Here is a 25,227-nt window from a genome sequence, read left to right as displayed (position 1 = left end):
TATAGTCTTGATGTGGTGTCTATAGTCTTGATGTGGTGTCTATAGTCTTGATGTGGTGTCTATAGTCTTGATGTGGTGTCTATAGTCTTGATGTGGTGTCTATAGTCTTGATGTGGTGTCTATAGTCTTGATGTGGTGTCTATAGTCTTGATGTGGTGTCTATAGTCTTGATGTGGTGTCTATAGTCTTGATGTGGTGTCTATAGTCTTGATGTGGTGTCTATAGTCTTGATGTGGTGTCTATAGTCTTGATGTGGTGTCTATAGTCTTGATGTGGTGTCTATAGTCTTGATGTGGTGTCTATAGTCTTGATGTGGTGTCTATAGTCTTGATGTGGTGTCTATAGTCTTGATGTGGTGTCTATAGTCTTGATGTGGTGTCTATAGTCTTGATGTGGTGTCTATAGTCTTGATGTGGTGTCTATAGTCTTGATGTGGTGTCTATAGTCTTGATGTGGTGTCTATAGTCTTGATGTGGTGTCTATAGTCTTGATGTGGTGTCTATAGTCTTGATGTGGTGTCTATAGTCTTGATGTGGTGTCTATAGTCTTGATGTGGTGTCTATAGTCTTGATGTGGTGTCTATAGTCTTGATGTGGTGTCTATCAGTCTTGATGTGGTGTCTATAGTCTTGATGTGTGTCTATAGTCTTGATGTGGTGTCTATAGTCTTGATGTGGTGTCTATAGTCTTGATGTGGTGTCTATAGTCTTGATGTGGTGTCTATAGTCTTGATGTGGTGTCTATAGTCTTGATGTGGTGTCTATAGTCTTGATGTGGTGTCTATAGTCTTGATGTGGTGTCTATAGTCTTGATGTGGTGTCTATAGTCTTGATGTGGTGTCTATAGTCTTGATGTGGTGTCTATAGTCTTGATGTGGTGTCTATAGTCTTGATGTGGTGTCTATAGTCTTGATGTGGTGTCTATAGTCTTGATGTGGTGTCTATAGTCTTGATGTGGTGTCTATAGTCTTGATGTGGTGTCTATAGTCTTGATGTGGTGTCTATAGTCTTGATGTGGTGTCTATAGTCTTGATGTGGTGTCTATAGTCTTGATGTGGTGTCTATAGTCTTGATGTGGTGTCTATAGTCTTGATGTGGTGTCTATAGTCTTGATGTGGTGTCTATAGTCTTGATGTGGTGTCTATAGTCTTGATGTGGTGTCTATAGTCTTGATGTGGTGTCTATAGTCTTGATGTGGTGTCTATAGTCTTGATGTGGTGTCTATAGTCTTGATGTGGTGTCTATAGTCTTGATGTGGTGTCTATAGTCTTGATGTGGTGTCTATAGTCTTGATGTGGTGTCTATAGTCTTGATGTGGTGTCTATAGTCTTGATGTGGTGTCTATAGTCTTGATGTGGTGTCTATAGTCTTGATGTGGTGTCTATAGTCTTGATGTGGTGTCTATAGTCTTGATGTGGTGTCTATAGTCTTGATGTGGTGTCTATAGTCTTGATGTGGTGTCTATAGTCTTGATGTGGTGTCTATAGTCTTGATGTGGTGTCTATAGTCTTGATGTGGTGTCTATAGTCTTGATGTGGTGTCTATAGTCTTGATGTGGTGTCTATAGTCTTGATGTGGTGTCTATAGTCTTGATGTGGTGTCTATAGTCTTGATGTGGTGTCTATAGTCTTGATGTGGTGTCTATAGTCTTGATGTGGTGTCTATAGTCTTGATGTGGTGTCTATAGTCTTGATGTGGTGTCTATAGTCTTGATGTGGTGTCTATAGTCTTGATGTGGTGTCTATAGTCTTGATGTGGTGTCTATAGTCTTGATGTGGTGTCTATAGTCTTGATGTGGTGTCTATAGTCTTGATGTGGTGTCTATAGTCTTGATGTGGTGTCTATAGTCTTGATGTGGTGTCTATAGTCTTGATGTGGTGTCTATAGTCTTGATGTGGTGTCTATAGTCTTGATGTGGTGTCTATAGTCTTGATGTGGTGTCTATAGTCTTGGTGTGGTGTCTATAGTCTTGATGTGGTGTCTATAGTCTTGATGTGGTGTCTATAGTCTTGATGTGGTGTCTATAGTCTTGATGTGGTGTCTATAGTCTTGATGTGGTGTCTATAGTCTTGATGTGGTGTCTATAGTCTTGATGTGGTGTCTATAGTCTTGATGTGGTGTCTATAGTCTTGATGTGGTGTCTATAGTCTTGATGTGGTGTCTATAGTCTTGATGTGGTGTCTATAGTCTTGATGTGGTGTCTATAGTCTTGATGTGGTGTCTATAGTCTTGATGTGGTGTCTATAGTCTTGATGTGGTGTCTATAGTCTTGATGTGGTGTCTATAGTCTTGATGTGGTGTCTATAGTCTTGATGTGGTGTCTATAGTCTTGATGTGGTGTCTATAGTCTTGATGTGGTGTCTATAGTCTTGATGTGGTGTCTATAGTCTTGATGTGGTGTCTATAGTCTTGATGTGGTGTCTATAGTCTTGATGTGGTGTCTATAGTCTTGATGTGGTGTCTATAGTCTTGATGTGGTGTCTATAGTCTTGATGTGGTGTCTATAGTCTTGATGTGGTGTCTATAGTCTTGATGTGGTGTCTATAGTCTTGATGTGGTGTCTATAGTCTTGATGTGGTGTCTATAGTCTTGATGTGGTGTCTATAGTCTTGATGTGGTGTCTATAGTCTTGATGTGGTGTCTATAGTCTTGATGTGGTGTCTATAGTCTTGATGTGGTGTCTATAGTCTTGGTGTGGTGTCTATAGTCTTGATGTGGTGTCTATAGTCTTGATGTGGTGTCTATAGTCTTGATGTGGTGTCTATAGTCTTGATGTGGTGTCTATAGTCTTGATGTGGTGTCTATAGTCTTGGTGTGGTGTCTATAGTCTTGATGTGGTGTCTATAGTCTTGATGTGGTGTCTATAGTCTTGATGTGGTGTCTATAGTCTTGATGTGGTGTCTATAGTCTTGATGTGGTGTCTATAGTCTTGGTGTGGTGTCTATAGTCTTGATGTGGTGTCTATAGTCTTGATGTGGTGTCTATAGTCTTGATGTGGTGTCTATAGTCTTGATGTGGTGTCTATAGTCTTGGTGTGGTATCTATAGTCTTGGTGTGGTATCTATAGTCTTGACGTGGTGTCTATAGTCTTGACGTGGTGTCTATAGTCTTGATGTGGTGTCTATAGTCTTGATGTGGTGTCTCTAGACTTGATGTGGTGTCTATAGTCTTGATGTGGTGTCTATAGTCTTGATGTGGTGTCTATAGTCTTGATGTGGTGTCTATAGTCTTGATGTGGTGTCTCTAGACTTGATGTGGTGTCTATAGTCAACAACAGTCCCATAACAGGACCCAGCAGTATTTGGTGAAAGCATAGCTGAGCGTAGTTGTATCGTTGTGGGATTATCAAACGCTATCAGGATCACCTTTAGGTAGCCAGCTGTGAGGAACAGGCAGATATACACGCCACTGCCGTCCGCCGTGCGCCCATCCCCCACTCTGCTGTCAGAGATGGAAAGAGAGAGAGAGAGCGAGGGAGAGAGAGCGAGGGAGAGAGAGGGAGAGAGAGAGAGAGAGGGAGAGAGAGAGAGGGAGGGAGAGAGAGAGAGAGAGAGAGAGAGAGAGAGAGAGAGAGAGAGAGAGAGAGAGAGAGAGAGAGAGAGAGAGGGAGAGAGAGGGAGAGAGAGAGAGAGAGGGAGAGAGAGAGAGGGAGGGAGAGAGAGCGAGGGAGAGAGAGGGAGAGTTTCCCACAGAGACAGTATTTTTCCACATATTTTGAATGTATCACAATGTCACTATGAACTGTGAATAGCTTTTGATAAAGTGTCTGCTAAATGACTATGGAGACCTGCAGGGGGGATTAACAATACTAACCTCCGTGTTATTATTTGACTATGGAGACCTGCAGGGGTGATTAACAATACTGACCTCCGTGTTATTAAATGACTATGGAGACCTGCAGGGGTGATTAACAATACTGACCTCCGTGTTATTATTTGACTATGGAGACCTGCAGGGGTGATTAACAATACTGACCTCCGTGTTATTATTTGACTATGGAGACCTGCAGGGGTGATTAATAATACTGACCTCCGTGTTATTATTTGACTATGGAGACCTGCAGGGGTGATTAACAATACTGACCTCCGTGTTATTATTTGACTATGGAGACCTGCAGGGGTGATTAACAATACTGACCTTCGTGTTATTATTTGACTATGGAGACCTGCAGGGGCGATTAACTATACTGACCGTGTTATTTACTCAGGATGATTATGTACAGTACAATAATATCCTCTCTCCTACAACAGCCTTCTAAACACAACCCCCCCCCCCCCCAACCCACCCACTCACTCTCATACACACACACACACACACACACACACACACACACACACACACACACACACACACACACACACACACACACCATGACCCCTCATCACCAGCACCAATGCGCTGGCTGTGTGTTCTACTCTGTTCTGACCCAGATTTGTCTGCACTAATACTTTTCACCACTAATGACTTGTATATCTGCTGCAGCTGCACTAGGAAGAGAGAGAGAGGAGGGGCTGTGGCATCTGGACTATCTGAGCTCTATCTGCCTGCTGCATTATACAGCCCTGTTACAGCCCTGTTACAGCCCTAATACAACCTTCAATATCATTACTGTAGAGCTGCTGCATTATACAGCCCTGTTACAGCCCTGTTACAGCCCTATTGCAACCTTCAATATCATTACTGTAGAGCTGCTGCATTATACAGCCCTGTTACAGCCCTGTTACAGCCTTCAATATCATTACTGTAGAGCTGATGCATTATACAGCCCTGTTACAGCCCTGTTACAACCTTCAATATCATTACTGTAGAGCTGCTGCATTATACAGCCCTGTTACAGCCCTGTTACAGCCCTGTTACAGCCCTGTTACAGCCTTTAATATCATTACTGTAGAGCTGCTGCATTATACAGCCCTGTTACAGCCTTCAATATCATTACTGTAGAGCTGCATTATACAGCCCTGTTACAGCCCTGTTACAGCCTTTAATATCATTACTGTAGAGCTGCTGCATTATACAGCCCTGTTACAGCTCTGTTACAGACTTCAATATCATTACTATAAAGCTGCTGCATTATACAGCCCTGTTACAGCCCTATTACAGCCCTGTTACAGCCTTTAATATCATTACTGTAGAGCTGCTGCGTTATACAGCCCTGTTACAGCCCTGTTACAGCCTTTAATATCATTACTGTAGAGCTGCTGCATTATACAGCCCTGTTACAGCCCTGTTACAGCTTTTAATATCATTACTGTAGAGCTGCTCAGAAACAAGTGTCAAATACAGACCATTTTCCGAAGCATATAGAGCTAAATGGTGTACAGTCGTGGCCAAAAGCTTTGAGAACGACACAAATATACATTTTCAGTCTGCTGCCTCAGGTTGTATGATGGCAATTTGCATATACTCCAGAATGTTATGAAGAGTGATCAGATGAATTGCAATTAATTGCAATGTCCCTCTTTGCCATGCAAATGAACTGAATCCCCAAAAAACATTTCCACTGCATTTCAGCCCTGCCACAAAAGGACCAGCTGACATCATGTCAGTGATTCTCTTGTTAACACGGGTGTGAGTGTTGACGAGGACAAGACTGGAGATCACTCTGTCATGCTGATTGAGTTCGAATAACAGACTGGAAGCTTCAAAAGGAGGGTGGTGCTTGGAATCATTGTTCTTCCTCTGTCAACCATGGTTACCTGCAAGGAAACATGTGCCATCATCATTGCTTTGCACAAAAAGGGCTTCACAGGCAAGGATACTGCTGCCGGTAAGATTGCACCTAAATCAACCATTTATCGGATCATCAAGAACTCGAGGAGAGCTGTTCAATTGTTGTGAAGAAGGCTTCAAGGCGCCCAAGAAAGTCCAGCAAGCGCCAGGACCGTCTCCTAAAGTTGATTCAGCTGCGGGATCGGGGCACCACCAGTACAGAGCTTGCTCAGGAATGGCAGCAGGCAGGTGTGAGTGCATCTGCATGCACAGTGAGGCGAAGACTTTTGGAGGATGGCCTGGTGTCAAGAAGGGCAGCAAAGAAGCCACTTCTCTCCAGGAAAAACATCAGGGACAGACTGATATTCTGCAAAAGGTAAAGGGATTGGACTGCTGAGGACTGGGGTAAAGTCATTTTCTCTGATGAATCCCCTTTCCGTTTGTTTGGGGCATCCGGAAAAAGCTTGTCCGGAGAAGACAAGGTGAGCGCTACCATCAGTTCTGTGTCATGCCAACAGTAAAGCATCCTGAGACCATTCATGTGTGGGGTTGCTTCTCAGCCAAGGGAGTGGGCTCACTCACAATTTTGCCTAAGAACACAGCCATGAATAAAGAATGGTACCAACACATTCTCAGAGAGCAACTTCTCCCAACCATCCAGGAACAGTTTGGTGACGAACAATGCCTTTTCCAGACAGATGGAGCACCTTACCATAAGGCAAAAGTGGCTCGGGGAGCAAAACATCGATATTTTGGGTCCATGGCCAGGAAACTCCCCAGACCTTAATCCCATTGAGAACTTGTGGCCAATCCTCAAGAGCCGGGTGGACAAACAAAAGCCCACAAATTCTGACAAACTCCAAGCATTGATTATGCAAGAATGGGCTGCCATCAGTCAGGATGTGGCCCAGAAGTTAATTGACAGCATGTCAGGGAGGATTGCAGAGGTCTTGAAAAAGAAGGGTCAACAAATATTGACTCTTTGCATCAACTTCATGTAATTGTCAATAAAAGTCTTTGACACTTATGAAATGCTTGTTATTATACTATTCCATAGTAACATCTGACAAAAATATCTAAAGACACTGAGACAGCAGACTTTGTGAAAATTTATATTTGTGTCATTCTCAAAACTTTTGGCCACGACTGTATATTAGTGTGTTAATAAATTTAGGAGGAGAGATATATGCACAACATATAAGTATTGAGTCTAGGTTGGTCAGTTTCTATCCTATAATGTGGTATTTACATCACATACTGTGTAACAAGGTGTTGTTCCTGACTGGAACCTGCATCTTGGAGGAGACACATTGCTGTACACAGTCTACATATTGCTGTACACAGTCTAAATATTGCTGTACACAGTCTACGCATTGCTGTACACAGTCTACATATTGCTGTACACAGTCTACATATTGCTGTACACAGTCTACACTGTGGAAGTGGTATTGAAGTTACAGCTTGTCAAAACTGTTACTAGTCCTCTCTGCTGCTCTGGAGTGGGATAAGTTCCTGGGCCAGGCTGATGATGCTGTAAACTGCTGAGTCCACACCTGCAGACAGAAGAGAGAGAGAGAGAGAGAGAGAGAGAGAGAGAGAGAGGAGAGAGGGAAAGGAGAGGAGAGAGGAGAGAGAGAGGCAGAGAGGAGAGACGATGGAGAGAGCAGAGGAGAGAGAGCAGATGAGAGAGAGAGAGAGAGAGAGAGAGAGAGAGAGTACAGTATCAGTCAGATACAGAGAGAGCTCGTCCACTCTGTCAGACCTGAGTTGGTCTCTGTCTCTCACGGACATGCTGCCCCGTCCGTCTCTCAGTGTAGCCACTGAAGCGGGAGATGGATAACACGCAGGGATGGGTAACTCGCAGAGAACGATTCCTCCCTGTCGCATGCAGAGGAGGAAGAGGATTAGGAGAGGAGGAAGACAGGAGAAGGACATTGCAGGTAGGAGGAGGGATGAAGGCTAGACATAACATGAGGGACAGGTGAGTGACTGACATTGCGCTAGTGTAAGGATGGAGCGTGTGTGACTGACTGTCATCGAGTCTTCAGACCTAACGCAAGTCTTCAGGGAAGGTTACTCATCCAACCACCTCTGTTGTGCAGATGTTTGGTGCTAGCTGAATGGCTGGACATAGGGATGACTTGAAAGGTCACGCACTGGGTTTGGCTGATCCAACTCGGGCGATAGTTAGAGGTGTGTACTGTGTGTGTGTGTGTGTGTGTGTGTGTGTGTGTTATGTATCCACTGCAAGCCTTTGTTGGTTATCGTGATCATTATGCTTAATATTATGCTGTTGTTGATGCTGTTTTCTGTGAAACAATGACTGTGTTCAGTGCATAGGGAGAAGGAACGCTCGTGGAAGTCCTCTCTCTCTCTCCTCTCTCTTCCCTTTTCTCTCTCTCCTCTCTCTCTCTCTTCTCTCTCCTCTCTCTCTCCTCTCTTTCTTTCTCTCTCTTTCTCTCTCTCTATATATATATCTCTCTATATATTTAAATATCTCTCTCTATCTCTCGCTCTCTCTCTCTGTCTCTCTCTCTCTCTCTCTCTGATATGTTTCTTGATGATGCACAGCACTAAAACCATGTGATGTGAGGAAGAAAATGTTGCTGAGTAATTGACTCTTTAAAATCCACTGCATTCTCTGATGATACACTGCTGCTGCATAAGCTATCTGGAGGAGAGGAGGAGGAGAGGAGGAGGAGAGGAGAGGAGAGGAGAGGGAGGAGAGGCAGGCAGGCAGAGTGCATGAGGAGAGGAGAGGAGAGGAGAGGAGAGGAGAGGAGAGGAGAGGAGAGGAGAGGAGAAAAGAGGAGAGGAAGAGAGTAGAGGAGAAGAGGAGGAAAGGAATGGAAGAGAGGAGAGGAGAGAAGGAGGAAAGGAAAGAAGGAGAGGAGAGGAGAGAAGATGAGAGGAGAGAGGAAAGAGAGGAGGAGAGGAGAACAAATGAGGAAAGGAGAGGTGGAGGGTGTGCTGTAACAGTACGTGACACAAATCCACTAGCTCTACTCCATTACAGCAGCAGAGGCTGAATCCACCATCTCTACTCCATTACAGCAGCAGAGGGTGAATCCACCACCTCTACTCCATTACAGCAGCAGAGGCTGAATCCACCACCTCTACTCCATTACAGCAGCAGAGGCTGAATCCACCACCTCTACTCAATCCACCACCTCTACTCCATTACAGCAGCAGAGGGTGAATCCACCACCTCTACTCCATTACAGCAGCAGAGGGTGAATCCACCACCTCTACTCCATTACAGCAGCAGAGGCTGAATCCACCACCTCTACTCCATTACAGCAGCATAGGGTGAATCCACCACCTCTACTCCATTACAGCAGCAGAGGCTGAATCCACCACCTCTACTCCATTACCGCAGCAGAGGCTGAATCCACCACCTCTACTCCATTACAGCAGCAGAGGCTGAATCCACCATCTCTACTCCATTACAGCAGCAAAGGCTGAATCCACCACCTCTACTCCATTACAGCAGCAGAGGCTGAATCCACCACCTCTACTCCATTACAGCAGCAGAGGCTGAATCCACCATCTCTACTCCATTACAGCAGCAAAGGCTGAATCCACCACCTCTACTCCATTACAGCAGCAGAGGCTGAATCCACCATCTCTACTCCATTACAGCAGCAGAGGGTGAATCCACCACCTCTACTCCATTACAGCAGCAGAGGCTGAATCCACCACCTCTACTCCATTACAGCAGCAGAGGCTGAATCCACCATCTCTACTCCATTACAGCAGCAGAGGCTGAATCCACCACCTCTACTCCATTACAGCAGCAGTGGCTGAAGGCAGTAACTAGGCGGGGAATTGTCAGGAACCTCACAATACAATATTATCACGATACTTAGGAGATGATATGAAACATATTGTCATTCTTATGATTCTCACGATTCTATATGTGTTGCGATTCAACAAAAATGCTGAAAACAAATTGTCTCCCTGTTTAAAAAGAAGATGGAGAACAAGCTATGAAGTAAACAGTTTTGGTGCAGCTACCTTGCGCCAAAATAATATTGTGAAAACGATACGATATGGTAATTAGTCAAAAATAATATCAGAAATTCAAACTGTATCGATTTCTTCCCTTGTCATTATCAGTACTCACTTCAGTGTCATTTAAAAGCCCTAGGTGGGCCTCCTAAGTGGCACAGCGGTCTAAGGCTCTGCATTGCAGTGCTTTAGGCGTCACTACAGACCTGGGTTCGATCCCAGCCTGTGTCACAGCCGGCCGTGACCGGGAGACCCATGAGGCGGCGCACAATTGGCCCAACTTTGTCCGGGTTAGGGGAGGGTTGTCCCATTGCGCTAAAGCGACTCGTTGTGGCGGGCCGGGCGTCTGCAAGCGGACTTCGGTCGCCAGTTATACGGTGTTTCCTCCGACACATTGGTGTGGCTGGCTTCAGTCACCAGTTATACGGTGTTTCCTCCGACACATTGGTGTGGCTGGCTTCGGTCGCCAGTTATATGGTGTTTCCTCCGACACATTGGTGCGGCTGGCTTCAGTCACCAGTTATACGGTGTTTCCTCCGACACATTGGTGTGGCTGGCTTCGGTCGCCAGTTATACGGTGTTTCCTCCGACACATTGGTGTGGCTGGCTTCGGTCGCCAGTTATACGGTGTTTCCTCTGACACATTGGTGTGGCTGGCTTCGGTCGCCAGTTATACGGTGTTTCCTCCGACACATTGGTGCGGCTGGCTTCAGTCACCAGTTATACGGTGTTTCCTCCGACACATTGACCCGGCTGGCTTCAGTCACCAGTTATACAGTGTTTCCTCTGACACATTGGTGCGGCTGGCTTCAGTCACCAGTTAAACAGTGTTTCCTCCGACACATTCGTGTGGCTGGCTTCGGTTGCCAGTTATACAGTGTTTCCTCCGACACATTGGTGTGGCTGGCTTCGGTCGCCAGTTAAACAGTGTTTCCTCTGACACATTGACCCGGCTGGCTTCAGTCACCAGTTAAACAGTGTTTCCTCTGACACATTGACCCGGCTGGCTTCAGTCACCAGTTATACAGTGTTTCCTCTGACACATTGGTGTGGCTGGCTTCAGTCACCAGTTAAACAGTGTTTCCTCTGACACATTGGTGTGGCTGGCTTCAGTCACCAGTTAAACAGTGTTTCCTCCGACACATTGGTGTGGCTGGCTTCGGTCGCCAGTTATACGGTATTTCCTCTGACACATTGGTGTGGCTGGCCTCGGTCGCCAGTTATACAGTGTTTCCTCCGACACATTGGTGTGGCTGGCTTCGGTCGCCAGTTAAACAGTGTTTCCTCTGACACATTGGTGTGGCTGGCTTCGGTCGCCAGTTAAACAGTGTTTCCTCTGACACATTGGTGTGGCTGGCTTCGGTCGCCAGTTAAACAGTGTTTCCTCTGACACATTGGTGTGGCTGGCTTCGGTCGCCAGTTAAACAGTGTTTCCTCTGACACATTGGTGCGGCTGGCTTCGGTCGCCAGTTAAACAGTGTTTCCTCCGACACATTGACCCGGCTGGCTTCGGTTGCCAGTTATACGGTGTTTCCTCTGACACATTGGTGTGGCTGGCTTCGGTCGCCAGTTAAACAGTGTTTCCTCCGACACATTGGTGTGGCTGGCTTCGGTCGCCAGTTATACGGTGTTTCCTCTGACACATTGGTGTGGCTGGCTTCGGTCGCCAGTTAAACAGTGTTTCCTCCGACACATTGACCCGGCTGGCTTCGGTTGCCAGTTAAACGGTGTTTCCTCCGACACATTGGTGTGGCTGGCTTCGGTCGCCAGTTATACGGTGTTTCCTCTGACACATTGGTGTGGCTGGCTTCGGTTGCCAGTTAAACAGTGTTTCCTCCGACACATTGGTGTGGCTGGCTTCGGTTGCCAGTTATACTGTGTTTCCTCTGACACATTGGTGTGGCTGGCTTCGGTTGCCAGTTATACGGTGTTTCCTCTGACACATTGGTGTGGCTGGCTTCGGTCGCCAGTTAAACAGTGTTTCCTCCGACACATTGGTGTGGCTGGCTTCGGTCGTCAATTATACGGTGTTTCCTCCGACACATTGGTGCGGCTGACTTCCGGGTTAAGCGAGCAGTGTGTCAAGAAGCAGTGCGGCTTGGAGGGGTTGTGTTTCGGAGGACGCATGGCTCTACACCTTCGCTCTCCTGTGCACCACAAGACTGGTAGCCCACTGATGGAGGTCAAAGGCTTTAGCTCATTGGGATAACACAGTCTTGTGCAACAGTGTGATGAATAACCTTGTCTGAGACCTGAAGCTTTAGCAGGCTAACACAGTCTTGTATAGAGGCACAACCCAGCTGGTAACATACACTGTGCAAGCTAGCTGTGTTTATTCATTTCCTGGCTGTCAGGGACCTGTTGAATGTTCTGCTTTCTCTGGGCTGAAATCATCAGACCTGGACAGATCGTCTCATCCACATTAGTCTCATGATTATGGATTGATAGAGATCGTTCTATTCATCCTACATCAGATAGGAAGGGTTGCCTGGTTACAGATGAGCCTGGGTTATTCAAGGAAACAACAGACTACACACACGAACCCAGCGAACTAACTCTCAGACACGCACAGCGAACACACACACACACACACACACACACACACACACACACACACACACACACACACACACACACACACACACACACACACACACACACACACACACACACACACACACACACACACACACACACACACCTACTGTAGATGTTAATGAACAGATGCTGCTGTTGTAATATGAGGATTGAAATGAAAGCAAGGCCAGAAGATAAAAGATGATGAAAGAAAGAGGGTTACATCTCCCTCGTATCTTCTGTTCATCTCTCTCCTCCTGTCATCCCCGTCTCCCAGCCTTGGAGGATAAAAGCAGCGTTGTCTTTTGTCTGAATCATAACAACACCACCGCCTCTTTAAATCAGATGTTCCTGTGCATCTGTGTGTTGATGTATAACAGCAGCAGAGATGGTGTTTTGAGGAAACATGGACGACTGTCATTGGAGCCGTTGTCGGCTTAATTCAGTTGATGTTGATATGTGTTACTGCCCCCTGCTGGTATGGAATGGCAGTGACTGGTTTCATAACTCCTGTCTTCCTCCTGTTCATGTTGGGCGGGTTTCCTCGAAGTTCAACGTCAGAATCACATTTTGATCCTTTGCTCGGAAATATTTCAATATATATGTGTATATAAATTATATGTATATATAATGTATTGATTTATTTGTATATATAATTTCTTGAATTATATGTATATATAATGTATTGATTTACATCAAGGTCTTGGTATGATTGTAGCTGGACAACCAAAGTAAATGGAAGGCTGTTGGGCTCATACCGTTGGGGTCATACCGTTGGGGTCAAACTGTTGGGGTCATACTGTTGGGGTCATACCGTTGGGGTCATACTGTTGGGGTCATACTGTTGGGGTCATACCGTTGGGGTCATACTGTTGGGGTCATACTGTTGGGGTCATACTGTTGGGGTCATACTGTTAGGCTCATACCGTTGGGGTCAAACCGTTGGGCTCATACTGTTGGGGTCATACCGTTGGGGTCATACTGTTGGGGTCATACCGTTGGGGTCATACCGTTGGGGTCAAACCGTTGGGGTCAAACTGTTGGGGTCATACTGTTGGGGTCATACCGTTGGGGTCATACTGTTGGGGTCATACTGTTGGGGTCATACCGTTGGGGTCATACTGTTGGGGTCATACTGTTGGGGTCATACTGTTGGGGTCATACTGTTGGGGTCATACTGTTAGGCTCATACCGTTGGGGTCAAACCGTTGGGCTCATACTGTTGGGGTCATACCGTTGGGGTCATACTGTTGGGCTCATACTGTTGGGGTCATACTGTTGGGGTCATACTGTTGGGCTCATACTGTTGGGGTCATACTGTTGGGGTCATACTGTTGGGCTCATACTGTTGGGGTCATACTGTTAGGCTCATACTGTTGGGGTCATACTGTTGGGATCATACTGTTGGGCTCATACTGTTGGGGTCATACTGTTGGGCTCATACTGTTGGGGTCATACTGTTGGGGTCATACTGTTGGGGTCATACCGTTGGGGTCATACTGTTGGGGTCATAATGTTGGGGTCATACCGTTGGGGTCATACTGTTGGGGTCATACCGTTGGGCTCATACCGTGTCTAAAAACATAGCTGAGAGTCTTCTCTCCCAGTGATAGCAAAAAATAATTTATGTGCAAATGAATAATAATGATCTATTCTCCTGTTCTCTCTCTCCCTATCTTAAGCCATCATTGTAAATAATAATTTGTTCTTAATTGACTTGCCTAGTTAATTAAACGTTAAATTATATATATTTTTTAAATCTTCATATCCCTATCAATGAATAACAATCACAACAGCCAATGAATGAAAAGTACAGTAGAATCTAACCTGCTGTCTGTCTTTCGAAGAACATCATTTCAATAATATAAATATGACCAATGTATTCTCCTGTTGTCTGTCTCCCCAGCTGTCTCTAACCTGGATGTGGAGAGTAAGCTAACAGTGCACTACCAGGCCCCATGGCACCAGCACCACAACGTGTTTCACCCCTGCAGCCGGCCACCATGCGTAGAGGAGCTCCACAGATGTGCCAAGCAGAGCCTGCGAGCCCTGCACAGAGGTGAGAGGTCACCACCTAACACACACCACCTAACATACACCACCTAATATACACCACCTAACACACACCACCTAACATACATTACCTAACACACACCACCTAACACACATCACCTAACACACACCACCTAACACACGCCACCTAATATACACCACCTAGCATATACCACCTAACATACAACACCTAACACACACCACCTAACACACGCCACCTAATATACAGCACCTAACACACGCCACCTAATATACACCACCTAACACAAGCCACCTAATATACACCACCTAGCATATACCACCTAACATACAACACCTAACACACACCACCTAACACACGCCACCTAACACACGCCACCTAATATACACCACCTAACACACGCCACCTAATATACACCACCTAGCATATACCACCTAACACACACCACCTAACACACGCCACCTAATATACACCACCTAACACACACCATCTAACATACACCACCTAACACACGCCACCTAATATACACCACTTAACATACACCACCTAATATACACCACCTAACACACACCACCTAACACACCACCTAACATACACCACCTAACACACACCACCTAACACACACCACCTAACATACACCACCTAACATACACCACCTAACACACACCACCTAACATACACCACCTAACACACACCACCTAACATACACCACCTAACACACACCACTTAACATACACCACCTAGCATATACCACTTAACATACACCACCTAACACACACCACTTAACATACACCACCTAATATACACCACCTAACACACACCACCTAACATACACCACCTAACACAGACCACTTAACATACACCACTTAACATACACCACCTAACACACACCACTTAACATACACCACCTAATATACACCACCTAACACACACCACCTAACACAGACTACCTAACACACACCCCTTAACATACACCACCTAATATACACCACCTAACATACACCACCTAACACACACCACCTAACATACACCACCTAACACACACCACCTAACATACACCACCTAACACACACCACTTAACATACACCACCTAATATACACCACCTAACACACACCACCTAACACCTAGCACACACCACCTAACATACACCACCTAACATACACCACCTAACATACACCACCTAACACACACCACCTAACACACACCCCTTAACATACACCACCTAATATACACCACCAAGCATATACCACCTAACATACAACACCTAACACACACCACCTAACACACGCCACCTAACACACGCCACCTAATATACACCACCTAACACACGCCACCTAATATACACCACCTAGCATATACCACCTAGCATATACCACCTAACACACACCACCTAACACACGCCACCTAATATACACCACCTAACATAAACCACCTAATACACAACGCCTAACACACGCCACCTAATATTACACCACCTAACATACACCACCTAACACACACCACCTAACATACACCACCTAACACACGCCACCTAACACACACCACCTAATATACACCACCTAACACACACCACTTAACATACACCACCTAACATACACCACCTAACACACACCACTTAACATACACCACCTAGCATATACCACTTAACATACACCACCTAACACACACCACTTAACATACACCACCTAATATACACCACCTAACACACACCACTTAACATACACCACCTAATATACACCACCTAACACACACCACCTAACATACACCACCTAACATACACCACCTAATATACACCACCTAACACACACCACCTAACACCTAGCACACACCACCTAACATACACCACCTAACATACACCACCTAACATACACCACCTAACACACACCACCTAACACACGCCACCTAATATACACCACCTAACATACATCACCTAACACAGACCACCTAACACACACCACCTAACACCAAACACACACCACTTAGCATACACCACCTAACACACACCACCTAACATACACCATCTAACACACACCACCTAACATACATCACCTAACACACACCACTTAACATACACCACCTAATATACACCACTTAACATACACCACCTAATATACACCACCTAACATACATCACCTAACATACACCACCTAACACAGACCACCTAACACAGACCACCTAACACAGAAATACCAAGCAGAGCTTCTGAGCCCTACACAGAGCTTGGGAACCAAAGCACACAAACACCCACACCATAAACCATACACCCTACCTAACAACAGTTTGAACCAGGGTTGGTGGGAAGTCCATCAGTAATCCCTCATATGTGGTGCCACCTAGTGTTAGTACTGTGAACAGCTGCTTGTCTGTGTTCCTGAAAACTCTTGATTGATCTCATCTCAGTGAGGAACCAGTGGCTGTTAAAGCTGTAACACAACATGGTGACTGCTAGTGAATACAGTCGTCTAATGTAGCGAGACCCTGTCAGAATCTGACCACAGTGTTTCCCATCATGCTTTACAGACCAACAGCAACGGCAACGGTCGAACAGCCGCGAGCGCAGAGTGACCATCTCTGGGGCTCCTCCAATGCCCACCCTCCCTTCCCCACGCACCCTCAGACGGCACGAGCAGAGGGGCAGGCACAGCCGCGCGGTAAGGGGATACACACGTCTTTACAGGCTTTTGCTCAAGCGCTATACAAGCACACCAGATACAGCAGCTAATCAATGTCCTGAGGAAAAGTCCTGAAATGACTTGACTGATACAGCAGCTAATCAATGTTCTGAGGAGAAGTCCTGTAATGACTTGACTGATACAGCAGCTAGTCAATGTCCTGAGGAAAAGTCCTGAAATGACTTGACTGATACAGCAGCTAATCAATGTCCTGAGGAAAAGTCCTGAAATGACTTGACTGATACAGCAGCTAGTCAATGTCCTGAGGAGACGTCCTGAAATGACTTGACTGATATAGCAGCTAGTCAATGTCCTGAGGAGACGTCCTGAAATGACTTGACTGATATAGCAGCTAGTCAATGTCCTGAGGAGACGTCCTGAAATGACTTGACTGATATAGCAGCTAATCAATGTCCTGAGGAGAAGTCCTGAAATGACTTGACTGATATAGCAGCTAGTCAATGTCCTGAGGAGAAGTCCTGAAATGACTTGACTGATATAGCAGCTAATCAATGTCCCGAGGAGAAGTCCTGAAATGACTTGACTGATATAGCAGCTAATCAATGTCCTGAGGAGAAGTGCTGAAATGACTTGACTGTATTTGTTTGTTTTATTGACAAGCAGCAGGCGAGACCAGAGAGAGAGATAGAATATCAACTGCGGAAGGTAAACTATCACATAGTGTCGTGCCTGTTAGTGGTGTGTTTTGTCAACCTATAAGTGCTGTGTGATGTCAACCTACAAGTGGTGTGTGATGTCAACCTACAAGTGGTGTGTGATGTCAACCTACAAGTGGTGTGTGATGTCAACCTACAAGTGGTGTGTGATGTCAACCTACAAGTGCTGTGTGTTGTCAACCTACAAGTGGTGTGTGTTGTCAACCTACAAGTGGTGTGTGTTGTCAACCTACAAATGGTGTGTGATGTCAACCTACAAGTGGTGTGTGATGTCAACCTACAAGTGCTGTGTGTGATGTCAACCTACAAGTGGTGTGTGATGTCCACTATGTTTTCACATTGTGGTCCTGTAACTGTAACTATGAAAATACAGTTGAATTTCTTCTTAACATGATATAGTAGCATGTGTCCATTGTTGATGATGTCACCAGTACAGTGCAGTGAGCTTAGTAGGTTTCAGCTTGTTGTGTTCTCTCTCTCTGCTGCATGGCTACCACTAGGAGAGACACGTGAAAGAGACAGACATCCAGACAATACAAAGAAAGGTAACAGAAAAGACAGCTCTTGTATCTCATCAGAACACATATATCTACATTCAGATCACTTTATCGGTCAATTGCACTCAAGGTCCAACCGAAATTTGACTTCCGCTCTTAACCCAAACCCTCCGAAAGACACATTAACAAGTTTTGGAGCGATGCAGGGGGCTGCCACTCTGGGAGCTGTCATTGTAGGGGTTAAGTGCCTTGCTCAAGGGCACAACGGCAGGCATTGGCATCTTAAGATTTGATCACTTCCCGCCAGATTTTCCCCGTCAGACCCGGGATTTGACCTGGCAACTCTCCGGTTATTGGCTCGTCTCTCTAGCCGCGAGGCGACCTGATCTCAACGCATGTTTCTATCATATATTTTCCATCCCAGTGAGTTTGCATGCTGTAGGAGTATGATTGTATTGCACATAAAAATGTTTAGCGTTATGACTCATCATGCTACGTGTCTTCCTTTAACGCTGCAGGAGAGACCTGGAAGGGAAGTTCACTGTCACACTATACAGAGAAAGGTAAATGGGATGGCGTTCATTGCAAGATGACCCCTCTAGAGTCTTGCTAACGCCACTCTTATAACAGCTTATAACAGCTTATAACAGCTTATAACAGCTTTCTGTCCTGAGGATCCTGAAAACGGTCCCCTCTCAGCATTCACAGATAAATATAATTCTTTCACTCCATTTTCTTGTAGGATGCGATGATGAAATCACTTCCTTGTCTAATAGGGGAAGAAGGATGCCTGACTTACTCATCTCCTTCTTGCATCACAAGAAGTTACTCACAATGTTTTGTGTCCCTATCTGCAGCACCTGGGTCCCCATGTTTCATCCTGTCTGTCAAATGTTTCATTCAATATGATTTCATCTATGTCTTTAAGTCCCATCCATGGTTTTCATTTGTCCCATCGATCAAGTTGTCATCATTTTTGTTTTCTTCATGTTTTGTGTTTATAGTATGACCGTACCCGCTCCCCCACCCCCACTGAATGTTGCCTCTTCACCCCATGGACCAGAAAGGTATTTGTCTGCATTCCAAGCTTCGTGGTTTCAAATCTACAGGCCCTAAATTCATTGTAATACTAGTTCTAAATAGAACTACTACTACTACTACCTCTCCTTCCTGCTGTTCTAACCTCCATCCTCTAGCACCTCATTAGCTCCTGTCTACTGTCTTCATCTCATTAGCTCCTGTCTACTGTCTTCCTCTCATTAGCTCCTGTCTAATGTCTTCATCTCATTAGCCCCTGTCTACTGTCTACTGTCTAAATCTCATTAGCTCCTGTCTAATGTCTACTGTCTTCATCTCATTAGGTCCTGTCTACTGTCTTCATCTCATTAGCTCCTGTCTACTGTCTTCATCTCATTAGCTCCTGTCTCCTGTCTTCATCTCATTAGCTCCTGTCTACTGTCTACATCTCATTAGCTCCTGTCTACTGTCTTCATCTCATTAGCTCCTGTCTACTGTCTACATCTCATTAGCTCCTGTCTACTGTCTACATCTCATTAGCTCCTGTCTACTGTCTACATCTCATTAGCTCCTGTCTACTGTCTACATCTCATTAGCTCCTGTCTACTGTCTTCATCTCATTAGCTCCTGTCTACTGTCTACATCTCATTAGCTCCTGTCTACTGTCTACTGTCTACATCTCATTAGCTCCTGTCTACTGTCTTCATCTCATTAGCTCCTGTCTACTGTCTACTGTCTTCATCTCATTAGCTCCTGTCTACTGTCTTCCTCTCATTAGCTCCTGTCTACTGTCTTCATCTCATTAGCTCCTGTCTACTGTCTACTGTCTTCATCTCATTAGCTCCTGTCTACTGTCTACATCTCATTAGCTCCTGTCTACTGTCTACATCTCATTAGCTCCTGTCTACTGTCTACTGTCTTCATCTCATTAACTCCTGTCTACTGTCTACTGTCTACATCTCATTAGCTCCTGTCTACTGTCTACTGTCTTCATCTCATTAGCTCCTGTCTACTGTCTTCCTCTCATTAGCTCCTGTCTACTGTCTTCATCTCATTAGCTCCTGTCTACTGTCTACTGTCTTCATCTCATTAGCTCCTGTCTACTGTCTACATCTCATTAGCTCCTGTCTACTGTCTACATCTCATTAGCTCCTGTCTACTGTCTACTGTCTTCATCTCATTAGCTCCTGTCTACTGTCTACTGTCTTCATCTCATTAGCTCATGTCTACTGTCTTCATTTCATTAGCTCCTGTCTACTGTCTACTGTCTTCATCTCATTAGCTCCTGTCTACTGTCTACATCTCATTAGCTCCTGTCTACTGTCTACTGTCTACATCTCATTAGCTCCTGTCTACTGTCTACTGTCTTCATCTCATTAGCTCCTGTCTACTGTCTACTGTCTTCATCTCATTAGCTCCTGTCTACTGTCTACTGTCTACATCTCATTAGCTCCTGTCTACTGTCTTCATCTCATTAGCTCCTGTCTACTGTCTACATCTCATTAGCTCCTGTCTACTGTCTACTGTCTACATCTCATTAGCTCCTGTCTACTGTCTACTGTCTACATCTCATTAGCTCCTGTCTACTGTCTACTGTCTTCATCTCATTAGCTCCTGTCTACTGTCTACTGTCTACATCTCATTAGCTCCTGTCTACTGTCTACTGTCTTCCTCTCATTAGCTCCTGTCTACTGTCTACTGTCTTCCTCTCATTAGCTCCTGTCTACTGTCTACTGTCTTCATCTCATTAGCTCCTGTCTACTGTCTACATCTCATTAGCTCCTGTCTACTGTCTACATCTCATTAGCTCCTGTCTACTGTCTACATCTCATTAGCTCCTGTCTACTGTCTACTGTCTACATCTCATTAGCTCCTGTCTACTGTCTTCATCTCATTAGCTCCTGTCTACTGTCTACATCTCATTAGCTCCTGTCTACTGTCTACATCTCATTAGCTCCTGTCTACTGTCTACATCTCATTAGCTCCTGTCTACTGTCTACATCTCATTAGCTCCTGTCTACTGTCTACATCTCATTAGCTCCTGTCTACTGTCTACATCTCATTAGCTCCTGTCTACTGTCTACTGTCTACATCTCATTAGCTCCTGTCTACTGTCTTCATCTCATTAGCTCCTGTGTACTGTCTACATCTCATTAGCTCCTGTCTACTGTCTTCATCTCATTAGCTCCTGTCTACTGTCTACATCTCATTAGCTCCTGTCTACTGTCTACTGTCTACATCTCATTAGCTCCTGTCTACATCTCATTGGCTCCTGTCTACTGTCTTCATCTCATTAGCTCCTGTCTACTGTCTTCATCTCATTAGCTCCTGTCTCCTGTCTACTGTCTACTGTCTACATCTCATTAGCTCCTGTCTACTGTCTACTGTCTTCATCTCATTAGCTCCTGTCTACTGTCTTCATCTCATTAGCTCCTGTCTACTGTCTTCATCTCATTAGCTCCTGTCTACTGTCTACTGTCTTCATCTCATTAGCTCCTGTCTACTGTCTTCATCTCATTAGCTCCTGTCTACTGTCTTCATCTCATTAGCTCCTGTCTACTGTCTACTGTCTTCATCTCATTAGCTCCTGTCTACTGTCTTCATCTCATTAGCTCCTGTCTACTGTCTACATCTCATTAGCTCCTGTCTACTGTCTTCATCTCATTAGCTCCTGTCTACTGTCTTCATCTCATTAGCTCCTGTCTACTGTCTACTGTCTACATCTCATTAGCTCCTGTCTACTGTCTACTGTCTTCCTCTCATTAGCTCCTGTCTACTGTCTTCCTCTCATTAGCTCCTGTCTACTGTCTACTGTCTTCCTCTCATTAGCTCCTGTCTACTGTCTACTGTCTTCCTCTCATTAGCTCCTGTCTACTGTCTACTGTCTTCCTCTCATTAGCTCCTGTCTACTGTCTTCCTCTCATTAGCTCCTGTCTACTGTCTACTGTCTTCCTCTCATTAGCTCCTGTCTACTGTCTACATCTCATTAGCTCCTGTCTACTGTCTTCCTCTCATTAGCTCCTGTCTACTGTCTACATCTCATTAGCTCCTGTCTACTGTCTACATCTCATTAGCTCCTGTCTACTGTCTACATCTCATTAGCTCCTGTCTACTGTCTACTGTCTTCATCTCATTAGCTCCTGTCTACTGTCTACTGTCTACATCTCATTAGCTCCTGTCTACTGTCTTCAAAACATGATCATTCTCCTCTTCACTCCTTTCAACTTCTGACCACTATCCAGACATCTGGGACTTTCCTGGAATCCTATTCTTTGACACTTGAGCGTTTGAGCTGTCTGTTGATCTCTGTGTTGATCTTGATATCTTCCTGTTCTTCATTTCCCTTTCCTCCAGAACAACTGGCTTTTACTGACATGGAATTCAAATGTTTTGCTAATTTTTGTGTCTGTGCCTTGTAAGTGTATAAGTGTTAAACATAAGAGTTAAGTAACTGCCTGAATACAATGTACTGTGTATGTTGGCCTTTGTAACAATACATCTGAGCATGTGTTGAAAAGGGCTCCTTGTTCTCTATTCCCTATATAGTGAGCCATGATGCTCTGGTTCTGTAGTGGTACAGTAGGGAATATTATAACCTGGCTGGTTCCAGCACTGAATGCTGATTGGCTGACAGCCGTGGTATATCAGAACGTATACCACGGGTATGACAAAACATGTATTTTTACTGCTCTAATTACGTTGGTAACCAGTTTATAATCGCAATAAGGCACCTGGGGGGTTGTGCCTAAGAACAGCCCTTAGCCGTGGTATATTGGCCACTATACCACGGCTAAGGGCTGTGTCCAGGCACTCTACGTTGTGTTGTGCCTAAGAGCAGCCCTTAGCCATGGTATATCGGCCACATACCACACCCCCTTGTGCCTTATTGATGAAGTATAGCATAACTTGTTACTCTAACCCTACAATACCAACTGACTGAAACTCCATCTGCTTCAGGCTGCCACTACCACTGACCCTGATGCTGAGCCTGCAGTGGGCCACAGGTCTACTGGTGCTATCCCCAACCCCCCCTCCACACTGGACAAGCAGACCAACTGGTCCAAGGCCCTGCCTCTGCCCACCCCCCAGGAGAGGATGAAGAGTGACCCAGCAGTCGTGTCCTCGTGCATCATCCCCATCAACGTCACTGGTAAACACAACACAGCTCCAATGTCTGTCTCTGGATGTGTTTGATATTCTCTCAATTGCTCTCGCTCTCTCTCTCTCTCCCTTTCTCTCTATCTCTCTGTACATTCTCTCGCTCTCTTTCTGTCTCTGTCTCTGTCTCTGTCTCTGTCTCTGTCTCTCTCTCTCTCTCTCTCTCTCTCTCTCTCTCTCTCTCTCTCTCTCTCTCTCTCTCTCTCTCTCTCTCTCTCCCCTCTCTCTCTCCCTCTCTCTCTCTCTCTCTCTCTCTCTCTCTCTCTCTCTCTCTCTCTCTCTAGTCTGCTGTTTGAATCAATTCATCTATTACTGAACTGTTGTTAGTGTATTAGTGAGTGTGTGTAACTTGTAAACTGTGTGGAATGTCATTTGTGAGATGTGGAAAGACATTACTCTTGATGGACAATAAATGGCATCAATGAACTGCTTCCAGAGCAGCTCTCTCACGTGTACTTTGTTCCTCTCCACAGGGGTGGGGTTCGACAGGGAGGCTAGTGTGCGCTGCTCCCTGGTACACTCCCAGTCTGTGCTGCAGAGGAGGAGGAAGCTGAGGAGGAGGAAGACCATCACTGGTATCCCCAGACGAGTTCAGCAGGACATGGGTACAGCTGTCTGTCTGTTATACTGTTTGTCTGTCTGTGCCTGACCTCCAAGTACTGTTATTACCACTCAGTCAACTGACTGTGATGTTGTTGTTCTTCTTCTATGTTTCTTTACTTTAATGGTTTAACACAATCCTATTTCTGGTGACAAACAAACATGCATATTTGTCCTACCATTTAGACTTGAACAAATATTGCATCTGCCTGAATTTCATTGATAGAAAACAGGAGACTCAGGCTTTATTTTCTGATCATGTTGATTGATGACTTACTAATCAATGCCACCCCTGTTTCCCTTCAGACTCTGATGAGTCTCCAGTGGCGAGGGAAAGGACCGTGATGGTCCACACCAACCCTCACCTGTCCCTCTGTCAGGAGGAGCTGTCCCTCCGAGGGGGACACACCAAGGACTCCGGCTGCCAGACGGACGACTGCCTGATCGGTGGCGGTGGTGCCCCGTCCAGGAGACGTATACGTGCCCAGCGCGGCGGCCAGGGGGGCATCCCCGCCTCCCTCTCCCACTCCACCGGGAACATCTCCTCGCTCCCCGACCACCCTGACACCGCCATGTACACCGCCTCCGGCTCCCGCCTCCGCTCCCGCAGCCTCCCCCGCGAGGGCGGCCGCATACGCGACGAGGACCAGGACGATAGTGATGAAGATGAGGATGATGATGACGACGATGATGATGAAGATGAGGAGCTCTCTCCGTACGAGACGGAGGACTTCCTCCCGGGAACGGGGCCAAGGATGTTAAAGGACGAGGAGGAGAGTACGGATGACCAGGCCATGCCAGAGCTGCAGCTGGGGAGTCTGAAGAGGATACAGCAAGGAGACGGGGGGAGTCCAGAACACATGTGGATGGAGAGGGGTCGCTCCCGCCTCCCCCGTCAGGTCGACATGGGGAGCTGTGAGATCTCCTCCAGCTCAGACACCTTCAGCAGCCCCATCCACTCTGTCTCTACTACGGGGGTGCTGAGAGGACAGATAGACCACAAGGTACGTTTTCGTTGCCATCTTCACTTATCTGTGTATCTTGTCTTCTGTCTTCTTTTGCTTGTAGCCTTTTGGAAGTCATTTTGTTTGTTTTTGTTAGTTTGTTTTTGATGAGCAGGCCCTGCGACAGACTAGTGTCCTGTCCAGCGGGTGTACTGCACATCAAGCTGCCTCACGCTACAGAAACAGGAGATAGACTAGTGTCCTGTCCAGAGGATGTACTGTACATCAAGCTGCCTCACGCTACAGAAACAGGAGATAGACTAGTGTCCTGTCC

The 25,227-nt window shown here is 45.7% G+C and overlaps 1 protein-coding gene across 3 annotated transcripts in view; it reads left to right on the top strand.

Moving 5' to 3' along the window:
• The window catches only part of nhsb (Nance-Horan syndrome b (congenital cataracts and dental anomalies)), a 172,479-nt gene that overhangs the window by 136,196 nt on the left and 11,056 nt on the right, over positions 1-25,227 (top strand). For 2 of the 3 annotated variants that reach the window (XR_008760284.1, XM_055930243.1), the window contains exons 2-9: positions 14,202-14,354; positions 16,849-16,979; positions 17,625-17,666; positions 18,178-18,222; positions 18,693-18,737; positions 23,149-23,341; positions 23,823-23,954; positions 24,256-24,953. Coding sequence is in view for 2 of the 3 variants with exons in the window: in XM_055930243.1 (XP_055786218.1) it covers positions 14,202-14,354; positions 16,849-16,979; positions 17,625-17,666; positions 18,178-18,222; positions 18,693-18,737; positions 23,149-23,341; positions 23,823-23,954; positions 24,256-24,953 (1,439 nt within the window). In the remaining variant the exon portion in view is untranslated. Of the gene's footprint in view, positions 1-7,428; positions 7,648-14,201; positions 14,355-16,848; positions 16,980-17,624; positions 17,667-18,177; positions 18,223-18,692; positions 18,738-23,148; positions 23,342-23,822; positions 23,955-24,255; positions 24,954-25,227 lie in introns of those variants that run through there. The other variant, XM_055930244.1, reaches the window with a different exon arrangement.

This window comes from Salvelinus fontinalis, chromosome 7 (assembly GCF_029448725.1).
Source record: "Salvelinus fontinalis isolate EN_2023a chromosome 7, ASM2944872v1, whole genome shotgun sequence".
Classification (NCBI taxonomy): domain Eukaryota; kingdom Metazoa; phylum Chordata; class Actinopteri; order Salmoniformes; family Salmonidae; genus Salvelinus; species Salvelinus fontinalis.
This window is presented reverse-complemented; position numbering and strand designations above follow the sequence as displayed.